The sequence below is a fragment of the Vanacampus margaritifer genome, chromosome 20 (assembly GCF_051991255.1).
Source record: "Vanacampus margaritifer isolate UIUO_Vmar chromosome 20, RoL_Vmar_1.0, whole genome shotgun sequence".
NCBI lineage: Eukaryota > Metazoa > Chordata > Actinopteri > Syngnathiformes > Syngnathidae > Vanacampus > Vanacampus margaritifer.
The window spans coordinates 8,659,424-8,680,000 of record NC_135451.1 but is presented as its reverse complement, the minus strand read 5'-3'; the positions used below and the strand labels follow the sequence as shown (position 1 = coordinate 8,680,000).

At 38.6% G+C, this 20,577-nt stretch overlaps 1 protein-coding gene across 2 annotated transcripts in view; it reads left to right on the top strand.

Annotated features, from left to right (window-relative positions):
* LOC144040306 (partitioning defective 3 homolog) overlaps positions 1 to 20,577 on the top strand; it is a 284,979-nt gene that overhangs the window by 149,677 nt on the left and 114,725 nt on the right. For both annotated transcript variants that reach the window (XM_077554419.1, XM_077554418.1), the window contains 2 exons: positions 4,322 to 4,466; positions 14,660 to 14,846. In XM_077554419.1, the coding sequence (XP_077410545.1) occupies positions 4,322 to 4,466; positions 14,660 to 14,846 (332 nt within the window). The remainder of the gene's footprint in view (positions 1 to 4,321; positions 4,467 to 14,659; positions 14,847 to 20,577) is intronic.

Genomic DNA, 20,577 nt, shown 5'->3' with positions numbered 1-20,577 from the left:
GTATTGAGCTGACCACTGCTGCAGGAGAACTTAAAACCATGAGATGCTGGCTAACAAGGAAGCAAAATGACTGACATGGCATTTATTATAGTGATACAAAAATATATAATGATAATACTGGAGATATCAAAGTATATCAAATTGTCCATTTTCTGTAACACTTCTTCTTCTTCTTCTTTTAATCTTCTTTAAATGTTGACCTTTGTTTATGATTTATTGTAAGGAAATTGAAGGGTTTGGAAGGACATTGAGGAGGGTTAAGACGAAGCAAGCCTTGTCGGTATTTAATACCTTAAAAAATGTACTGTCTAATTAGACCTTTTGGGGTTTTTTGTTTTTGTTTTGTTTGTTTTGTGTGTTTTCTTTTTTCTTGTGTCTTGTTTGACAGCACCCTTCTGGTTTGTGTGCTCAGTTTGAATTGAACGTTGGAGTTTAAATGAATAAAGAAAGCACAAAAAAAAAACTTCTAATCTTCTTCTACTTCTAATTTTCTTCTTCTTCTAAACTTTTTCTTCTTCTACTTCTTATCTTTTTCTAATATTCTTCTTCTAATCTTTGTATTTTCTTCTTCTAATATTGTTCTTGTTCTTATTCTTATTCTTTTTCTTTCTATAGGCATATATATATATATAGGTATATAATTTTGAAAATGTAAAATATTCAACTATTTCTAATTTCTTAATTAATTCAATACGAGGCATGTAACGATAACCAAATATACATTCCCATTCTTTTGGTGATTAGCGAGGTTCTTAAACGTAGGTGGCCAAAACATGCCTGGTAAAAATGAAGCCGCACGAATACATTATCCACCGGAGGGTGCTAGAACCGCACAAATGGAAAACAGATGTGCTGCTTTTTTTATATTGTAACATGATGTCAACGCTCATTGCTACATCCCTTTGCAATACAGCAGACATTAAGACTTTTTTAATGCATATTTTGACACAATAACGAAAGCACTGGTAGGTAGCCTGCTAATAACAATGCCGCGCGTACTCACCAATTTGTGCGCAAAACATAGTAGAGGAAGCAGAGTAGCAGAAATACAATTCTAGCGCTGCCGCCCCTTGAATTCCCTGCCTGCTCTCCGAGTCCTAACTCGTTTAGGAGAAGCAGGGGAGACTCAATAGGACCAATTGAGAAATAATATATTGAATCTGGTGGTTAAGTAGGCTTCCTGGCCCCAGTGTAGGACCACACTGGTGAAATTTTGGTATCTGGTAACATAGCTAGCATCGTCTGTCGGTGTACTGTACATATGAAAACACACATTTTTCCTGTGTACGGCAACTTTAAATGTTGTGCCTGTCATCAATTCTTCCTACACAGATAATAAAATTGAAATTGCCACGAAGCGCTAGATGTGATAAACGAATGGAAATGAGGTATCTGCCTGTAGAGATGTGGCCTGCGCCTGCGGCAAGATGCAGCATCTTAAGTCTGTAATTACAGCATCATGGTAGAGGTGACTGGATTAGGGCTATGGCAACAGGCAGAAGCTCGGATAGGAGGGCCAGTAAATGGCAACAGACTTGACATTATTAGCCGTAGGTGACAGTTTAAGACTCTCTGTCAACACTCGCTCTCACTGCAACTGAAGGTCAGAGAGATGCTGACAGAGAGGCCAAAGCAATGTGTATGAGTTTGTATTTGACTACAAATGTTGCCCCAGAGAAATACAGGCGCGTATACAGTACGTACTGTATGTGATGCATCAAACTAGAAATAAACACACCGTTTTCTTTTTTTTTTCTTTTTTTTTACTGCTCAGTCTACAGGTTAATCCACTCTGAAGAAGACTAGATTAGGGCAGATTAAACACTTGCTGAGGTGACAAAAATTGATTAGAAGAAAGGCTTAAAGAAACACAAAAATGTGATAGCACCTCAAACGGCACCAACCGGTACATATTTTAACTACAGTAAGGTTATATGTATGTGTGTGTGCTATATAAAATTTTGTTTCGTTCCAAAGATTACTGAACACATTTCCCTAAAAAAAATCTCATTTAATTTTTCTGACTACGGTCGCTATAATCTCTGCATATTTGAGACGGGTACTATAGTCGATTAGGTGATCGAAATCTTGCTTCTGTGTAACTGATTGCTTATTAACTCATTCACTCCCAGCAATTTTCACCGAAGCAACGCCCTTTGCTCCCGGCTGTTTTTTTTTTTTTACTGATTTTGGAAGGCCAACAGAATGTTGTGTTCTATTGCTATAAAAACATGAAAACAACCAAAATAAAGATTAGAGTCTCTTCTTTTAACGGGAAAAAGTAGACTTGTATCTGTTTCTGTTTTGCAGCAATTCACATTAGAATATAGCTAAATTTCATCATTATTCGCAAATCTGTTGAAAACATTGGGAAAAAGAGCTTGTTCCAAAATGATCTCTTATACTCTGCTGGCACCTGCTGGATGGTTTTTGTAGTAACTACCATTGCTATAAGCGACTTCTTCAGGTCAGACTCTGCATCAAAGCCTTCTGTATGCTCTACCATAAAAAAATAATTAAAAAAAAGAATTAAAAAAAACGTATAAATATGTTTTTGGGAGTGCAGGACAAAATATAAAAAATTTATTCATATGTTTTTCGGAGGTTTGAATTAGTTGATTGGGTTGGGGTTAAGGTTAGGGTTGAGAGCAATTGGTGAAGGAGGCCCGATTTATTTGGATTTCCACTAACCAGTGTGTTAGTTTTACATGGACCTCCATCAACTGTGGAAGGGTTGTAATCAGCATAAACAGCCAAGTTCTGTCTTCCGACAGGGAACTCCATGCAATGCACCTCTGCTGTTCACATGGCATATTTTAATTATAGTGTTTACTGACCATCCCCACCTGCCATCGCAGCCCAAAAATAAAAGAGACAAACATTCCACTTTCTGCAAACAACCTCTCTGGGCTCGAAGTTTTAGCTAATTGATGCTTGTGCTAAATAATGCAATCGTTGAAGGGGTCCTCTTGGAGGAGACCTAAATGTTTGATTACTACTCTGGCATAGTATTGTCTGCAGTCTCGGGATTTTCATGAACATCTCTGCTTTCGGTGTAAATTGTCCCAAGTCGGTAAACAATGTCAGAGTGATTAAGTTTTAGCACAGAATTCAGAGTCAATTAAAATCAGATGCACAAAAGTGAGATTCTTTGTCATTCATTTAATGCACGCAAACTCACAGCCGTGCTCTGTTTTTGCTTTCATCAATGTTGTTCAGCTAAAGTGCTGCTTTTTCAACCCTATTTAAACCACTCCCTTTTATTAAAAAGTCCCAGTTGGCTTGCGTGCATCTCCAATCTCTAGCCAGGTTGTGCCACTCCCTTGAGAGCCTAACATGGCAGCACTCATCATTTAGAGGAACCTCAGATCATGCAAATCACAACTTTCATCACTGTTTGCGCCAAAGATTCCCTTTCTTGACCTCCTGTTTTTGTCTGAAGCCATCGTTTCTGTCTATTACTCTTGGCTGCAATCCAGAAAATAAATGTTGGACATCAATACTGTATTATCTAGAGACTCGGTTCAAAGCATACTTGAGTTATAGAGTCGAGACTTTAAGGAAGGTCTGTGTAAAAAAAAAAAAAACGCTCTATACAGGGACTTTTTTCTCTTGTTTTTTGGCAGCTCTTTGTGCATATGCCAAACCGTTCGGTTCACTTTTGTGTGATATTCCATCAAAACTGGAAATGATACCTGAATAAATAAATAACTGCAGCAGAATGATCATACTAAGCGTAACACAAAACTGTGTCTGAGAGTAACTAGCAGGCCTGCACATTGGCCACATGACAAATGTCACTTGTTCCGGATTTATCGTTTGAGACAGCTGCCAATCGGCCCATGGGAAATCCATGGAGTTTTTATCGGCTTTTGGCCAGCTCAGCTCACTGCAGGAAGCGCTTCACACTGCTGAGCCAGAAAAGACTGACACAAGCTGAGATCGGTCCCACTAACATGATTTTGGAGAGCAGCATTGTGTCAAACAGTCATATGAGCACTTTCTTAAAGCGTACAATGATTTTATTGTAAATACACCTTTTGATTTTTTAAATTGACTTAACAGGCACAACGTGTCCAGGAAACATAAAAACAAGCTTTCCAAGATCTTAGGTAAAAAAAAAGGGTGACACTAAGGAGGGGGAGTAAAGAATAATGGGTTCAGTATCTTGCTCGAGGATACTTCGACGTAGTCACAGAGGCATCGGATTAAACCCGCAACCTTTCGGTTGGGAGGCGAGCACTCCACCCCATCACTAAATCATGGCGGTGTACCTACAGTATGTCTAAGCTTCATACTTTCCCGTTCTTGTTTTCTGCAGGAGGTTCCTGGAAGTCCACCTACGCAGGGCCATCCTGTAAACCCTTACAGCCTTCAGAATAACCAAGAGCGTCGGATTTCCCACTCCCTGTATGAAAGCATTGAGGCCTTTGACACACCACTAGCAAATTCAGTTGGACGCATTGGTAAGTCAAGGTCACTTGAAATACATGTTTTCTCTGCTCTCTTTAAGCACAGTTACTGTAACTGAACTAGTACAAAGTGTATTACTCTTAACTTATTCACTCCCAGCCATTTTCGCTCCCGGCTGTTTTACTGGATTTTGACTGATTTTGCAAGTCCCACAGAATATTGTGGTCTATTGCTAAAAAAAAAACATCGAACCTACCAAAAGAAAGATGAGAGTCTTTTCTTTCATCAGCCTATTTCCGTTTTGCAGTAATTAGCATTAGAATATAGTTACGTTTAATCATTATTCACATTTTTGTTGAAAACACTGGCAAAAAGAGCTTGTTTGCAACATGGCCCTGGTTGATCTCTTATACTCTGCTGCCCCCTGCTGGCCGTTTTTTGGCAATAACTACCATTGCTTCAAGCCACCTCTTCATGTCAGAAGCTGCATCAACGTCTTCTGTATGCTGTTGCATTAAAAAACACAAAAACGTATAAATATGTTTTTGGGAGTGAAGGACACATTATTAAAAAAACGTTTTTGGGTTTGAATGAGTTAAGGATGAGCAATTTCAAAAATGGTTGGATGGTAAATTTTTATGGACATTAACGTTATGACATAAACACATAACGTATTTTAATTTTAGGAGAAGACAAATTGGACTTTAAATTGGGTCTTGAACTGGAAAATGATTTTAAATTTGAGCGTTTAATTTATTCTGTTTAATCCAGTTTTTCCCAATAATTTCTGCTTGCCTTCCTAAAAAGGTTTGTCATTTTTTATATCGACTTTCTTCATTATTTGTCTACTTGCACTTGGCCATCTCATGATCAATTTCAGCCTCTTCCCCAGCTTCCATAACAGTCTGCTCGCCTCGATTAAATCCCCCCAGTACGCTCTCACAGCCTTATTCGCACCCCCATAGCCCCCGCGTCTCAAGGTGCACACCACGTTTCACCATTCAAGCCCCAAAGGGATTAGCGTCATCGCTAATCTCCCCTTGCGTTCGCTCCACCGCTGACTGGTTTCACTCAAGCCAATTCCCCCATCTTGCCAGCTGACATCAACTGGCTGACATCTTAGCTCTTTGCGCGTATTGGAATTGGCAATTCAATCCACCAGCAGTCACCGCTGTCATCTCGCTATCGATGTGCCTTTCACAAGCCAGGTTGAGGGGAGGGTGCGTTTTTACGGGATGATGGAATGAAGCCATTTTTCATCTCGCCATCCTCAAATTATGCTTTTCCATTGTCTCTTTTTTCATATCATTTGCATCACTTCTTTCATCTATTCTCGCTCCGTTCCAATTCCAGCTTGAGCCCATCTTGAGGCACTTGACTTTTCGCCAGCTCCACGCAGCAAATGGGGGTGACATTGTCATCGGTCGATGATCTTCACCTTTTCGCAATCCCACCCTTTCGCATTTGCACGCCTGTCGCACGCGCACAAGTTGAGTCCGAGTGGTGCCACTCTGCCGCTGATGATAGGAGATCAGAGGCTGTGTCAGTCAGACTCTTCTGATGGTTAATTAAACCTCCAGATCAATAGGCCTGACATTGACTCCATACCTTTGACACCCAAGCTCCTTTTTTTTTTTTAGCTAGTCTTTCATCTGTTAAATAAATAAAATAAATCCAAATTGATTGGGTTTTCGTATATTTATTCCACTGGCTGTTCTGACACAGGCTCGTATGAGTGATCAAAAGCGGTAACTGTGGGCAAAAAAAAAAAAAGTTTCTCTCCATCCGAGACTTCAAGGGTGCCTGCTGCTCATCTCATCCTGCAAACTCGCAGTCAAATGGGTCAAATGGAAAAGTTTGAAGAAGAAGGTTGGGAGTGTGTGTTGAAGCAGGAAAGTTCACATCACAACTAAAGCTCAGCGGTTGTCTCAGATCTGTGACTTTTGTAACTGCGAGCAAAATGTCAATCTGTTTTCTTCTTTGTCTTCAGGCTGCCTCTGAGCCTTGCTCTCATTAACCCGTGCCGACTGGCTATGACAGGCTTTCTTTGCTCCAACAATGCGGGAGACACTACTTGAATTTAGAAACAGAAATATAGAACTTGTTTTAGGTAGGCATTTATTCTATAAAGCAGCTCATCATTTGACCAAACATGTACAATATAAATTATTTTACAATAATTATACATTTTTTACTAAACATTCCCACTTGAAAAGGACTGTAACAGTGTGGGTATTTTTATTTTTTCTTATCTTTTTTTTCATTTTTATTTGGTGGAGCGGTTGTTTCATGTTGAGGTAGGTGTCCTTGAGCAAGATACTCAACAAGTGAAATACCTTCTTTTTTTTTCAGTCTTTCTTTTTTGATTTTGTGGCGGCATAACTCAGTAGTAGAGTGTCTTTCTTTCTTTCTTTCTTTCTTTCTTTCTTTCATTCTTTCTCTGCTGTAGAACAACATAATTTAATAATAATAATAATTATTATAACTAGACAAAGTGCAATTTCTGGAGAAAGTGCGTGGGAATGCTAATAGCTGAATACTAATATTTGAATGCATGTGGAATGCTTTATTATAACAATAATGTTAAATGACATTGAAAAAAACGAATGTTTAAGCTGCTGAATTCAGGAAATACAATTTTGGATCACTACTGCCACTTGTGGGCCAAAAAATGAAACTGCACATGGCGAATGGTGTTAATCGGATGTAGTATTTAGGAGTTTTTTCGCACATCAAAACTTTTAACGTCTGTCCCATTGAAAATGAATGGGGAAAAAAGTTTATATTAAACGTTAAATTATCCAAAATCAGATTATATTTTCCCAAGATGGCTTGAATGTTTTAAGCAAGTTGAAATTTGAATGGTGTAAATCGGCTGGAAGCATTCTCACAATAATAATAATAATAATAGTAATAATAATAATAATAATAATAATGCATCAGATTTATATAGCGCTTTTTTGGACACTCAAAGACGCGTCACAGAAGATGGATTATACACGTACCATATTCACACGCGGTAAACTACCCTGGGGCAGACTGATGGAAGCTATTATTGATATTAAGAAAAGAATGTGACAGCAAGAGCACAATAACAACATGTTTAATTCCAAAGTTATTTAGACTTGGATCCGATGTGCAGTGCAGCATTCTATCCACCCATCCATCTTCTATACATCTCATCGATTTCTGTATTATTGTATTGCTTTGCATGGCATTATTTGAAATAGAACATCACATTTTTCGGTGATCCAAACAAATGTTATTATTAAGTCTTAAAAAGGGTTGAGTTTTATGCTTAGCAGCAAATTCTACTTTTAAATATGCTTCTCAATTATTTTTGTTATGCCCCCCAAGGAAGAAAATATCCCCCCCCCCTCCCAATTTATTTTTTTTTAAATAATAATAATAATTCTCTTTGCCACCCTAGTATAATTTGTCTATTAAATTGTGAACTCGCTGCGACTGGACACACCACTGCCACCTACTGTAGTGGATACGCAATTTCATTTTGGTCTAGTTAGAAAAAAATTGAGTGTGTGTGTGAGAGATGTGACAGTTGTGGTTGGAGGGGCAGATGTTAAATGTGGCTTTGCAAGGTCACGATGCACGCAGCCGCTGGGCCTTGACTGACAGCTCGATACGGAGTGTAGAACTGGTGAATTATCACACAGGCTGGACAGACACCCACGCTTGGGTCGTTTTGGATCACATCCATGTCGCTAGACCGTATATCAAGTTTTGTATGATATGAGAATCGTAGAAGAAAATTGTGATATTACTTGTTGTTATTCATGTAGAGCTCTTGAAGTTGCTTTTTCACACAATATTCTTATATTTATTTCACATGAGGACAGCCTGACATGACATTTGATGCTATTGTTGATTACACTGTAAGTTACCCTTGTTCTTAGCTGAGTTTTTTTTTTTTTTGACCCATCATTCAGACCCTCTGCATGTTTGTGTGTTGTTGTGTATCCATGAACCTCACAGACTCACACATCTAGATATTAATAGTCAGAGGCAATCCAATTCCCCGTTTTCTTCAGTAAAGCATGCAGTGCTGTGATATTGTCAGCTTTGTCGTCACACATGCGCAAGGCTCTAGGCTGAATCCATAACTAGCAGGGGTGAAGTGCAGTATGTTCTGCCCGACTCCCGGCTCAAATTAAATGAGTTTCTGACAATTTACTTCTATTCTTTCGTTCTAACCACCCACCCTTTTGCCTTTGGGGAGTCTAAGGACAGGACTTTGTTTCTTATAGAGAAAACAGAACATAATTGGGTTCGTGGAGGAGAACTATGAAGTGGAGTGAAATTTCCAGCGTGCACACAGTGTGACAGTGACAGTCGGGCGAGGATGCAAAGGTTGTTATCACACCCCGGCGTTACCTTCCGTTCTGTCTGACTGAAAACTGCTGCTGGGTGTCAAGTTCACATGCTGAGGTGAAAATTGAAGCCCGCGATCCAACACGGTTTCTTAATGTGACCATTTGACCAGGGTTCCAAAACAGGGTGTGGGGAGCTGTACGTGGGAAGAAGATGAATGAAAAACTTGTTGGCGCACAGGAAAGAACATCTTTTTGTGATAGCCCAAAAGGGAACCGTCCTTCGAGATTCATTATTGTGATAAAATATCCTGGGATACTCAAACTAAAAGTCTTTGCAGGACTATTACTCAATTGGTGAAGAAAATATTGGACATCTTCTGAGTTGCACTACTCACTACTTGTGATCCATTGTATTTAGTTCAGAAGTTGAAAAAAATTGTCCGTCCGTCCGTCTTCAATTCGGCTTATCCGGGGTCGGGTCGCGGGGGCAGCAGCTTTACAGGGATGTGATTTTTCCGCTAATTCGCGGAATTCCGCTTTTTTTATCCCCCCCCCCCAAAAAAAAAATTTAGATTTTTTTTTTTTCTTTCTAGTAGTTCATTGTGTATGCACATGACTCCGACAGATAACATCTTCTGCTATAACAAAGACATTTGTGGTATGCTCTAATATGAGTTACTTTTCATTTGGTCATGATATAATTATTTGTTCATGAAATTTGAACTCTTCAACATTATTTATGTGTTAACTTTAGTAATCACATTAGTTAGATATGATGATATTCTCAGTGATAGTTTTTAAAAGCAAAGGCAGTCCAATGTTTTTGAATGTGACTGATTTTGAGTTGACTAAAACTGCCATTTTATATGGGATAGTTCAATATACATTGAAAATTTATGCTGTTGTTTTGTCTATTTCTTTGTCATGTGAGTGCATTGAAAGTACTTAAAAACACGGAAAACCCGGGCTCCGGGCCTTGTCCCCCCACCAGGGCACTGCCCTGGACCTAGCTGGGTGCCAGCGGCCCCCAGACCCCCGGCTAAATTTTCAGATAATTTCACTTTGGTCAAATCACATCCCTGGCTTTAGCAGGGAAGCCCAGACTTCCCTCTCCCCAGCCACTTCACCCAGCTCCCAAGGCGTTCCAAGGCCAGCTGAGAGACGTAGTCTCTCCAGCGTGTCCTGGGTCGTCCCCGGGGGCCTCCCGCCGGTAGGGAGGCGTCCAGGAGGCAACCGAACCAGATGCCCGAGCCACCTCAACTGGTTCCTCTCAACATGGAGGAGTAGCGGCTCGACGCTGAGTCCCAGATGACCGAGCTTCTCACCCTATCTCTAAGGGAGAGCCCGGCTACCCTGCGGAGGAAACTCATTTCGGCCGCTTGTATCCGGGATCTTGTTCTTTCGGTCACGACCCACAGCTCGTGACCATAGGTGAGGGCAGGAACGTAGATCGACCGGTAAATCGAGAGCTTTGCCTTTCGGCTCAGCTCCTTCTTCACCACAACGGACCGATACAGCGTCCGCATCACTGCAGACGCTGCACCGATCCACCTGGAAGCGATCAAAAAAATTGTCTCTCAACTTAATGTTCTGTCCATTTCCATTGATGACAAAATCCCTTGAGGAACAGAGACGCAATATCCTAACAGTGTTCCCCCTTAGTCACGGAGCATTAATTTTCACCTGTGCGTACCGTACTTAGCGAAATTACCCATTGCAATACTTGCATCGGACTGATCGCTATGGCAACACGGGTTAACGAATAACCCCTCCATCACTCTGATCAATAGGCCATAAAACGCCCAAGACTATGAAACCACAAGGGAAAAATAAGACCAGAGAGCAGAAAGTAGAAGTACGTGTGATGGACACAGATGGAGGCAAGAAGATGGATCAGTCCTATTAGTGTGACCTCTCACCCCAGAGCTCAATGTCTCAATGGGAGGCACCTCGCTCGGAAGGCAGAGAAACAGAAGAGTGAACTGCACTGCTGATCCATCGGAATGGATGTAGCCGGGTGGTCTCCCTGGCCAAGGAATACATTTGTCTGTGTCTGCACTCGCTGCCAAAGGGAGGACGAACATTGATGCTTCAATATCAACAAATCGCTTCCACACAGCTGACCACAACTGGGCCCCAAGGCCGACTGTGTTTCAGTGGAGTTGGAAAAACGGACTTCCACTCTTGATTTGAGTTCCATTGACAGTACAAATGAAAGTTTCAGAATCTGAGCATTTATTAACGACTTAGAGTAAAGTGAGAAGCCCGACTGTGACAGAAAGTCTCATGTTAGAATCTGGATTGAGGTGTCCCATTAGCACCTCACTTCCTCCAAACATGGCTGAAAGTGCTAATAAGTCACCTTCTGCACATCACTTCAAAAAGTTTGATTCGTCACTATTATTTAAGTGTTACAGTGCCACAGTTGAACTCCATGGTCATGACCTGCCGTGGCACTGTAAAATGGCTGCCTCAACCAAATCTACAAATCATCGCCACAACCCTTTTAAGGGACATATCGTATTTGGACACAAACGTGTATACTATACATTTGTACTTTTGTGATGGTTTACAAGCAGTTTATTGTCACGTGAGGTTACGGATTTAGGAACCAAACGCAGACAGGACACGGGAGTTGGGAAACTTTATATACAAAAATACAAAGTAAGAGCGGAGAGCAGGGCTTGATTTTAGATGGCCTGAAAGAAAAGACTTGACAGAGAAACCTTGACTAAGAACCTTCAGTGTGCTGGATGCAAAAATCACAAAGTAAAAAGTAACCACGGTGAGCATTCTTGGATGCAGAACACATGGGAAACCTCAGCTAAGGAACCTTGATGCAATGACAAAATTGGCTGATTAGTCCAACTAAGGATAACTAAGTGCACATAGAACTGCATAACACCTGACAACATTATCATCATAATGGACATAGTAACTGCATAAGTCTAGACAAACTAAGCATGGCTAATACATCATCATCCTACATTATCATTATAACAAGGGGCATAGTAACTGCATACGACTAGACAAACTAAGCATGGCTAATACATCATCATCGGGCATAGTAACTGCATATGACTAGGCCAACTAAGCATGGCTAATACATCGTCATCGGGCATAGTAACTGCATATGACTAGACAAACTAAGCGTGGCTAATACATAATCACCATACATTATCATCATAACAAGGGCATAGTAACTGCATACGACTAGACAAACTAAGCCTGACTAATACATCATCATATATTGTCACATAACAACGGACATTGTAACTGCATAAGACTAGACAAACTAAGCATGGCTAATACATCATCGTCCTACATTATCACCATAGCAAGGGGCACAGTAACTGCACATGACTAGACAAAATAAGCATGGCTAATACATCATCATCATACATTATCATAACAAGGAACATAATAACAGCATAAGACTAGACAAACTAAGCCTGACTAATACGTCATCATATATTGTCACATAACAAGGGACATAGTAACTGCATAACACCCGACAAACTAAGCATGGCTTCATCATTGTCATACATTATCATCACAAGGGATACAGCATTGGTAGCGTAGACAGCTATTCAGATCAGCACTACATAAATTTCTGTGGATACTTGCTTATCCACATACTAATATAATATAATATGATATATTTCATATCATATAATATTACAAATGATATATTTCATATCATATAATATTACATGATATCATATCATATGATATAATATAATAATATTTTTTTCTGATGGATGTGAACCCTGATATTATCGTTTTAAACATCACCGTCATCACGTCAAGTCCAGTAAGTTATTAACGTCCAGCAAAACTGAAGCCACTCACCCAGATCATTCAGTTTCAGCAATTGCCTGGAGTTTGTGACTGGTGTTCCCCATGCTGATTTACAGTGGCCATGAATTCAATTACCCAGGGTTCTCTGTCAAGCTGCCCGAGTGAGAAATTGCCTTCATTTCACTTGTCCAATATTGGCGGACATATTAACGTATTTATATGTTTATATGTGCTATCTAAATACCCCCAATTCCTCACACAAGAATCAGTTATCACACATTTTCATTCTCGACATGTTTTAAATATAACAATAGTATATCATGAGACATATACAGTAATGTACGGTACCCTGAGTTGAGTTAAAGGTTCATTTGAGTCAATCTCGCCATGAGTCAGTTTTGCATCTTTATTTTCCCGTTATTAATTTATTTGGTTCCAGCAACAAACTCAATTAAAACTCAAAACTGAATTATACACCTCATGGTTGCAATAATTGCTGCTCAAAATGACTTCCACAACATGCAGCTGTCATTAGTTGGCACTCTGTGAAATGAAATACCTGTTTGAATCACTTTGAGGTTTTAGTAGGGCGAATATTGTACCAAGTTGTTCCTCGACCATTAAATCATCAAGATCTCTCTGATGATGAAAACCCATACACATACTTTTGTCTAATTGTAATCAGATGTGTACTTGAACTCTGCTCTCGACTTTGCCTTCAAACTTGAAAACTTCTTTTAACGGATCCTCCACCTCTGTCCTCATTGGGACATCTTATAGGACTGAACAACCCTTCTTCTGCCGCTCTTGCCATTGAGTGTCAACCAATGCAGCACATTTCCTATTGACTTTGACTGCTGAGGAGATGTAAAGAGGCAATTCAAAGAAGTCTGCTGCAGGGAAGGTCACGCAGGACTGAATACAAATCAGAAAAGCTCTTCTACCGCACGTCTTTGTCCTCTGAGAATAATGGAGGGGAATGGCAACAATGGCTCATATTTTCAACTTTGGCCAGCTTAAGTGACATTGGGATTTTGGGTTTAGGTTAGTTTCAGGTTTTTGCTGATATTCTACTACTTGATGTGTCATTTATTTATTTTGAACTCATTCACTCGCAGCCATTTTCACTGAAGCGACCCCCTTCGCTCCCTGCTGTTTTACTGGATTTTTCAAACCCCACTTGGACAACTTTTGACTACAAATGCATTATTGAATGCTAATCATTGTCAAATTATTTCACATCCATTACTTTTGATGTCAGTTGTCATTATCAAGTTTTTACTCCATTCTATATTAAAAATTGAAATTCAATGCAAGCTTTCAGTATATACTAACTAAAGCGTCGGTCTTCCTATACCGCTCAATGTGTTCTGTGCTAGTTTGCCATTTGACGGATGCCGACGGATGCGTCGTCCGGCAAAAATAGAAAATAGGTCTATACGGCACGACGCAGCTATTCCGCAGTCGATCCGCAACACACACGTAATCCCAGGGTTAGACAGATTGGAGTTCAAGTCTTATTTTATTTTATTTTTTTATATTTCAGCTACAATTAATACTTTGTCATTTTCATATAATTTATCTTTTATCTATCTTCTGCAGAAATTGCACTTTGTCTAATATTGGATTTTGACTGATTTTGCAAGAATATTGTGTTATATTGCTATAAAAACATGGAATTTACCAAAAGAAAGATTAGCGTCTCTTCTTTCATTTGCAGCAACTAGCATTAGAATATAGCTAAGTTTCATCATCATTCACAAACCTGTTGAAAACACTGGAGAAAAGAGATTATTGCAACATGGCCTTTGGTTGATCTCTTATACTCTGCTGCCACCTGCTGGGCATTTTTTTTGTAATAACTACCATTGCTTTAAGCGACCTCTTCAAGTCAGAGGCTGCATCAACGCCTTCTGTATGCTCTAGCATAAAAAAATAAAATAAAATGAAAAAAAAAACATATAAGTATATTTTTGGGACCACCATGGCAATATTTAAAATAGAACGTTTTTATACGTTTTTGGGAGCAAATGAGTTAAAAAGTCATAAAATGTTTCTTGAGTCAAGAGGACTGACTGACTCTATCCATTCTGCCTCTCGCCGTCTGTCGATAGGTAAATACCAGCTCTCTCCCACTGTGAACATGCCACAGGATGACATTGTGTTGATAGAAGATGACCGGCCGCCACTGCTTCCTGCCCACTTCTCGGACCAATCGTCTTCAAGCTCTCACGATGACTTGGGATTCATCGGGGAGAACCCGGTACCATGGATCCATGAGTTGGCCAGTCCGAATGAATGGTAAGCAACAGACTTGTCGTTCTCCCGGCCGTTTTGCGTTCAAGAACTAGAAATGAGAAAAATAGAATAACATAGCTATCAAAAATAATCTGAAAAGTAATTGATTATCTAATTAATCAACAACTATTTTAATAAGTAATCATTTAACATTCAACAGTAATTATTCACAGATTTTTGTCGTCCTTGATGAAAGCAGACTGATTATCTTTTGTGTTTAATTTGCAAACATTTGTTTTTACTAGTTTCAAAAAGGTTGATGAGTAAGTATAACATCAATCCTCCCTTTTTAATCACTAAACAATATAAAATAAACAACAATCATTAATCAACAGTATTTATAAAGTACAGTACAAATCTAATTAATCGACTGAATAATTGATTCTAAAAATATTCAATAGTGACATCACCATAGAAAACTCACATTAATTTCAATACATTTTAAGGGAAAATGCTATATTAAGATATATGGGTCTTTCCTTAAACTTATGTCTTAAACTTACTTGGAAAATTACGATTGAATGCATAAAATGCTATCACCATGTAAATATATATTGATGGATTTGTATGGATTATACTTAAATTATCATAGCATGCAAATCCCTACATTTGAATGGAAGTTGCCTCTTTGTGCCAGCGAGCAAAATGAATGACATCACAGCAGTCCGACTGGACCTTTATTAAGTGTTACGATCTTAATGTCATGACATCATCGTCTTTTCTCTTAATAATGGACCTCTTGGGAAGACTCCAATGGCAGGCAGATGACATTTGCGGGTATTTGTAATAAATAATAGATAAAGCCGGGAGACCATTACAGATCCGCCACCCGCTGTGATTCCTGTCACCCAAGTGATTTTAGCGCCGACGTATCCTCAGGAAGATTCAAAGTTGAGATTTATGAGCTTGTCAAAGGATAAAGCAATCATGCGCTCAAATTGTAGTAATACTGTAAGCAGTTAAAGCCATTTTGTTGTCGAAAAAAAGGTATTGCTCGTGTTCACATTGAAAGGTCTAATCATCCATTCTAAAATTACCTGGTGGCATTTTCTATGTGATTTCATATATTTTATTCTTCTCTTTCTCAATGTTCCTCTTTAATCTACTGCCGGGTAGATTTATTCAGCATTCCATGCGGTAGAAGTTTGTCATAGTGGATTATTGTTCATACTCGAACCTCCTCACAGAAGCAACCGCACACTTATGCACACTTATGACTCGCAGACCCGCACGCAGGGCCAGAGGTGCGCTCCGTACCACTGCCCAGGGTTATGGTGAATAATTCATCTCGTCAAAGTCACATACGTGAAAACAAGGCAGGCGCACGTTTCCTTTTCACTCAAACGCTCACAGCTGCCCAAATGCAGCGGTTCTCGTTCTCCCGTTTTAAGTGCGACCATACACACACACTATTTAACATGCGCAAGTAAGCACCGGATGTGGTCCAAGCAAGACTACATGGTATTGGAACTTTATTAATTGTGAAGCATTCCCACATATGTTATTGTGATTTTTATTTGAATTCCACATAATACTTCCGATTTACACCGTTCAAATTTCAACTTGGGGTATATATCGTCTGATTTCACATGATTTACAGTATTCACACAATTTTTTTATTTTATTTATTTTTTTATATTTTTTATATTTTTATTTTTATTATTATAATTTTTTTTTTAGTATTCACACAATTTAACGTTAAATAAAAACTTTTCCCCATTCATTTTCAATGGGATTGACGTTTTTCCCACTTTCCACGCCCACCTTCCATACATACACCACTGCCACCCGTCTGATACCGCTCAGTGGGGCAGGTCGTGGGTTTGAATCCCACCTTCGACTGTACATTGCAAATGTATCCATTGCTATTATGCTAAGTGATGTACATGTAAAGCAACTAACTACATATGAAGAAATGCATTATAATGTCACTGAAATGATTAAATGCATCAGATGACACTTAATAAAATAAATACGCCATTAGCCATGATTTTGAACAAGTCACCTTCGCTCAGTGGTTCGAGCAATTGCCTTCCACCACGTTGTACCCGCTTGGACCACATTTGAGTCATTTATCTTTCAATTGATTTCATAAGCACATGCATTCAAATCTTTTCAGCATTCCCACGCAATTTCTGCAGAAATTGCACTTTGTCTAGTAATCAAATCATTGTAGACCTTAAACAAGGCATTGTTCGTACTTTCCTTTATCTGTGTGAATGATCCAGAAATGGAATCCAGAAGGTGTCCTCTTTTAGCTTTCACTGTATAAATCATGGTTATAAATGATTCCTTCATTGGCGTTGTTGGTCTGCTTTGTTACATTAATTCCCTTTACGTTGTCTGCTTCCTTGTCGCGCTTTGTAAGGAAAGCCAAGCAGGAAGGTCCTTGTCCGCGTGATTTACAAAAAAAAAAAAAAGATAAGACGACTGAGGAGACTGATGAAGTGGCTTAGTAGATTTATCTGGATAAATAATCGAATGAAAGTTTTCCTCTCCGGAATGGAGTGTAGGTGGTGTTGGAAACACAAGCTTAGTTTTAAGTTAAGTAAATAACAAAATGCAACTATTTGAATGTTTATTTTTTATCGTATTTTATACCCTGTCAAAATAAATGTCAAACTCAGACGTGTTGGTGAAATCTTAAAAACTTTTTTCAACTGATACCAGCACGAGTACTCAACTCTTGAGTAGTCACCAATACCAAGTACCAATATTTTTGATACACAAAATTTATATTAAACCAACGAATGACATATAATTTCGACATAATGGCAATTTCCTATTGTTTTTTTCCCCCCATTTGTTTATAAAATACATATTTGAGAGAATACACAATGACATGTATTTAAATCAATAAACAAAGTGGAACAAATAATTAGGCTTCACACAATGAGGGTTTTTTTGGCCCAACAATGAGTTTTGAGAAGGAAAAAATAACGATAACCGATCACCAAGTCGATCAGAAGATGAAGCAATCTATCTATAATTATTATTATTTTTTTATTATTTTTTTTTTTTTAAAATATTTACTCTACAGTCACAGGGGAAAGGGACTGTCCCGGCCCTCGAATAGCGAAAATCCACGTATAATTGACACCAATTGAAATGCATGGAACAAATGTGTATGCTGAGAAACATGAAATATAACACAATGTGTCATTTTGTGGAGCTGACCAATGACGTCATCGATCAAAGAATTGTAAGACTAATATTACTATCCATAAAGAGACATCAATTATTATGTGCATATTTCCTTTTAAATTGTTGCTGAAATACTATACACGGGTACATTAAGGCGCGCGCACACACACACACATAATGTATATAGTCCAGCTCACACACTCTGTTGCACAGATGCCCTCAGTCTCACAGGTGTTTAGATACACATTGGCTGGTAAACAATATTGCATATTAACATATAAAGTGGAAAGGGGTCCATATAGACGTGAACAAACTTTTCCGGCTAATATTGCCAGCAGTATGCTTCTTGGCTTGATGGGCTAATAGACTCGGCCATCAGGAATAGTGTATAACTAAGAATTACACGCGCCTGTGTGTTTTCCCTGAAATGCTAATGGTCCCCTCTAGCTTCATGAATATTTACTGTGTCTCTGCGGTGCGCTGTTGCTACAAGCATGTCATACATGCTCCCTCTTTTCTCCTCACCTCGCATATGTTTCGTGAGGCTCTCTATGCGGGGGGGGGGGACTCCGTGCCCCTGCCCTCCTTTGCAGGTGAATATCAGCATGAATAATGCTGTATGGCAAACATACAAACGGAAATTTTCATTTGCCTGAATATTCTAGTTGCTGTTTAACGCTGCAAGAGGAAGAGTAGACAGAAAGATACATGTCATCTGGCATCTAAGAGAAGGTCATTCATTTGTTCCGTCTATATGAACAAATATATATTATTTGGTATGAATCAATATTTTTGGGGGCGGCAATTAAGTGAAATTTGACAATTTCCTGCAACACAGCAGTGAAAAGAAATCCCATGTTTTCTTAAGATGGAACCCAGGGGCAGCAAATACAATGTAAACAGCTGGGCCCCCAAAATAGGAAAACCTTGTGAATATAGAGGACCAAAACTGCCCAAATAAAAAAGAAAAAAAAAAGACTAAATAAATGAATAAAAGTGAAAATAAAAGCGCATATAAAAATATAATTCAAAAAATAAATACAACAAATATAAATTAAAAAAAAAAAAAAAAAAAACACACACAGTATATATATCCCTAAATAAATAAATAAATAAATACAATTAAAAATAAATGAAACCATGAAAAAACTGAATTCAAAAATTAAATATAAATTAAATAATAAATGTTGTCATATATACAAAAATAAATTTATAAATAGAATTAACTATCATTCAATAAATAAAAACGCTCTGCTCTCACATTTATTTACCTCATGCTGCAGAGGCTCTATCAGGTCGAAATGTTATTATATATATATATATATATTAATTTTATTTATTTTTATTTATTTATTTAGTCATTTATTTTTTAATTTTGGCAGTTTTGGTCCTCCTTAGTGGAACACCATATGACAGTGGGGCAGTGTAGGAAGGAATCAAAGCACCCAAGGCAAACGCAGGAAGTTCTGTCAGCCATATCTATAACCATATAAAATCCATAAAACCATATCAAAATCGGGATTCAGCATCAGCTGTGAATTTTCACTGTGTGAACACAAACCGAACGGAGAAGATAGGCGGCTACTATTTAAAACCAAGAAGAGCTTTTAGCATTTTTAATACCTCTGCAGGGATGCTTTGACACATTTAACTCCCTGCCAGGAGAAGATGGCGACAGGGAAGGTTGATTTAAAATGCACTCCAAAGCATTGCCTGTGAGCAATGCGCAGCACTGGTTAATTTTAGATGACATCAGGTCGCTTAGCGTATACAGAAACATCTGCTCGCAATGTTGGAAATCACTTTTAAACACTGCTTAAAAGTAGGAGAGATGAGGGAACATTTTATCTATGGTGGGTTTGGGCTCATTTTTGAGGAAAGGCCACATGCACTGACAGAAAAGATGGAGTCAGTGGAAATAATATTGTATCATTTGTATACGTACAAGGTATGGTTGGCAAATGAGCCAAGGAAGAAGCCATTACATTTTAGTGGATGATGCAGATACAAAAAACGTATTCACTTTGCCTCACAATGTATGCTCAATAAAATTGGAATTGCAACTGCAAAAAATAAATTACAGTGTCAACTTTAATTCCCAGGCAGCAGACGCTCTGCTCTTCATAATGGGTTTGGAAAATGGTGGTTTGTAATAAACCAGTGAGGTCAATATTCAATAACATGCACAATTTAATTAGTTACTAGCAACAATATAAAACATATATGGCAATAATTATCTATACTTAACAGATTGAGGGCAATTCAATTTAAACAATGTAGAAATATTACATTATTACCATGATAATACCCCATTTTAAGTGGTAAATAAGCAGAATAAAAATGCTAATGTGAGTTTATTTAGAATGCATATACATTATATGGGTCATTGACGGATTCGTTTGTCCGATCCAGAGGTGGCGAATCCAGGTCCAAAAAGTAAAAACCCTGCCACAGTTTGGCTTTAGCCCCCTGGTGCTTTATTTGGTTGGCGAGTAGCGATACTATTATCAGCCGCCCTCTCTAGAAATTAGAATTTCATGCAATTTTAAGGGAAAATGCTATATTGAGATATATACTGTGTAGGTCCTTC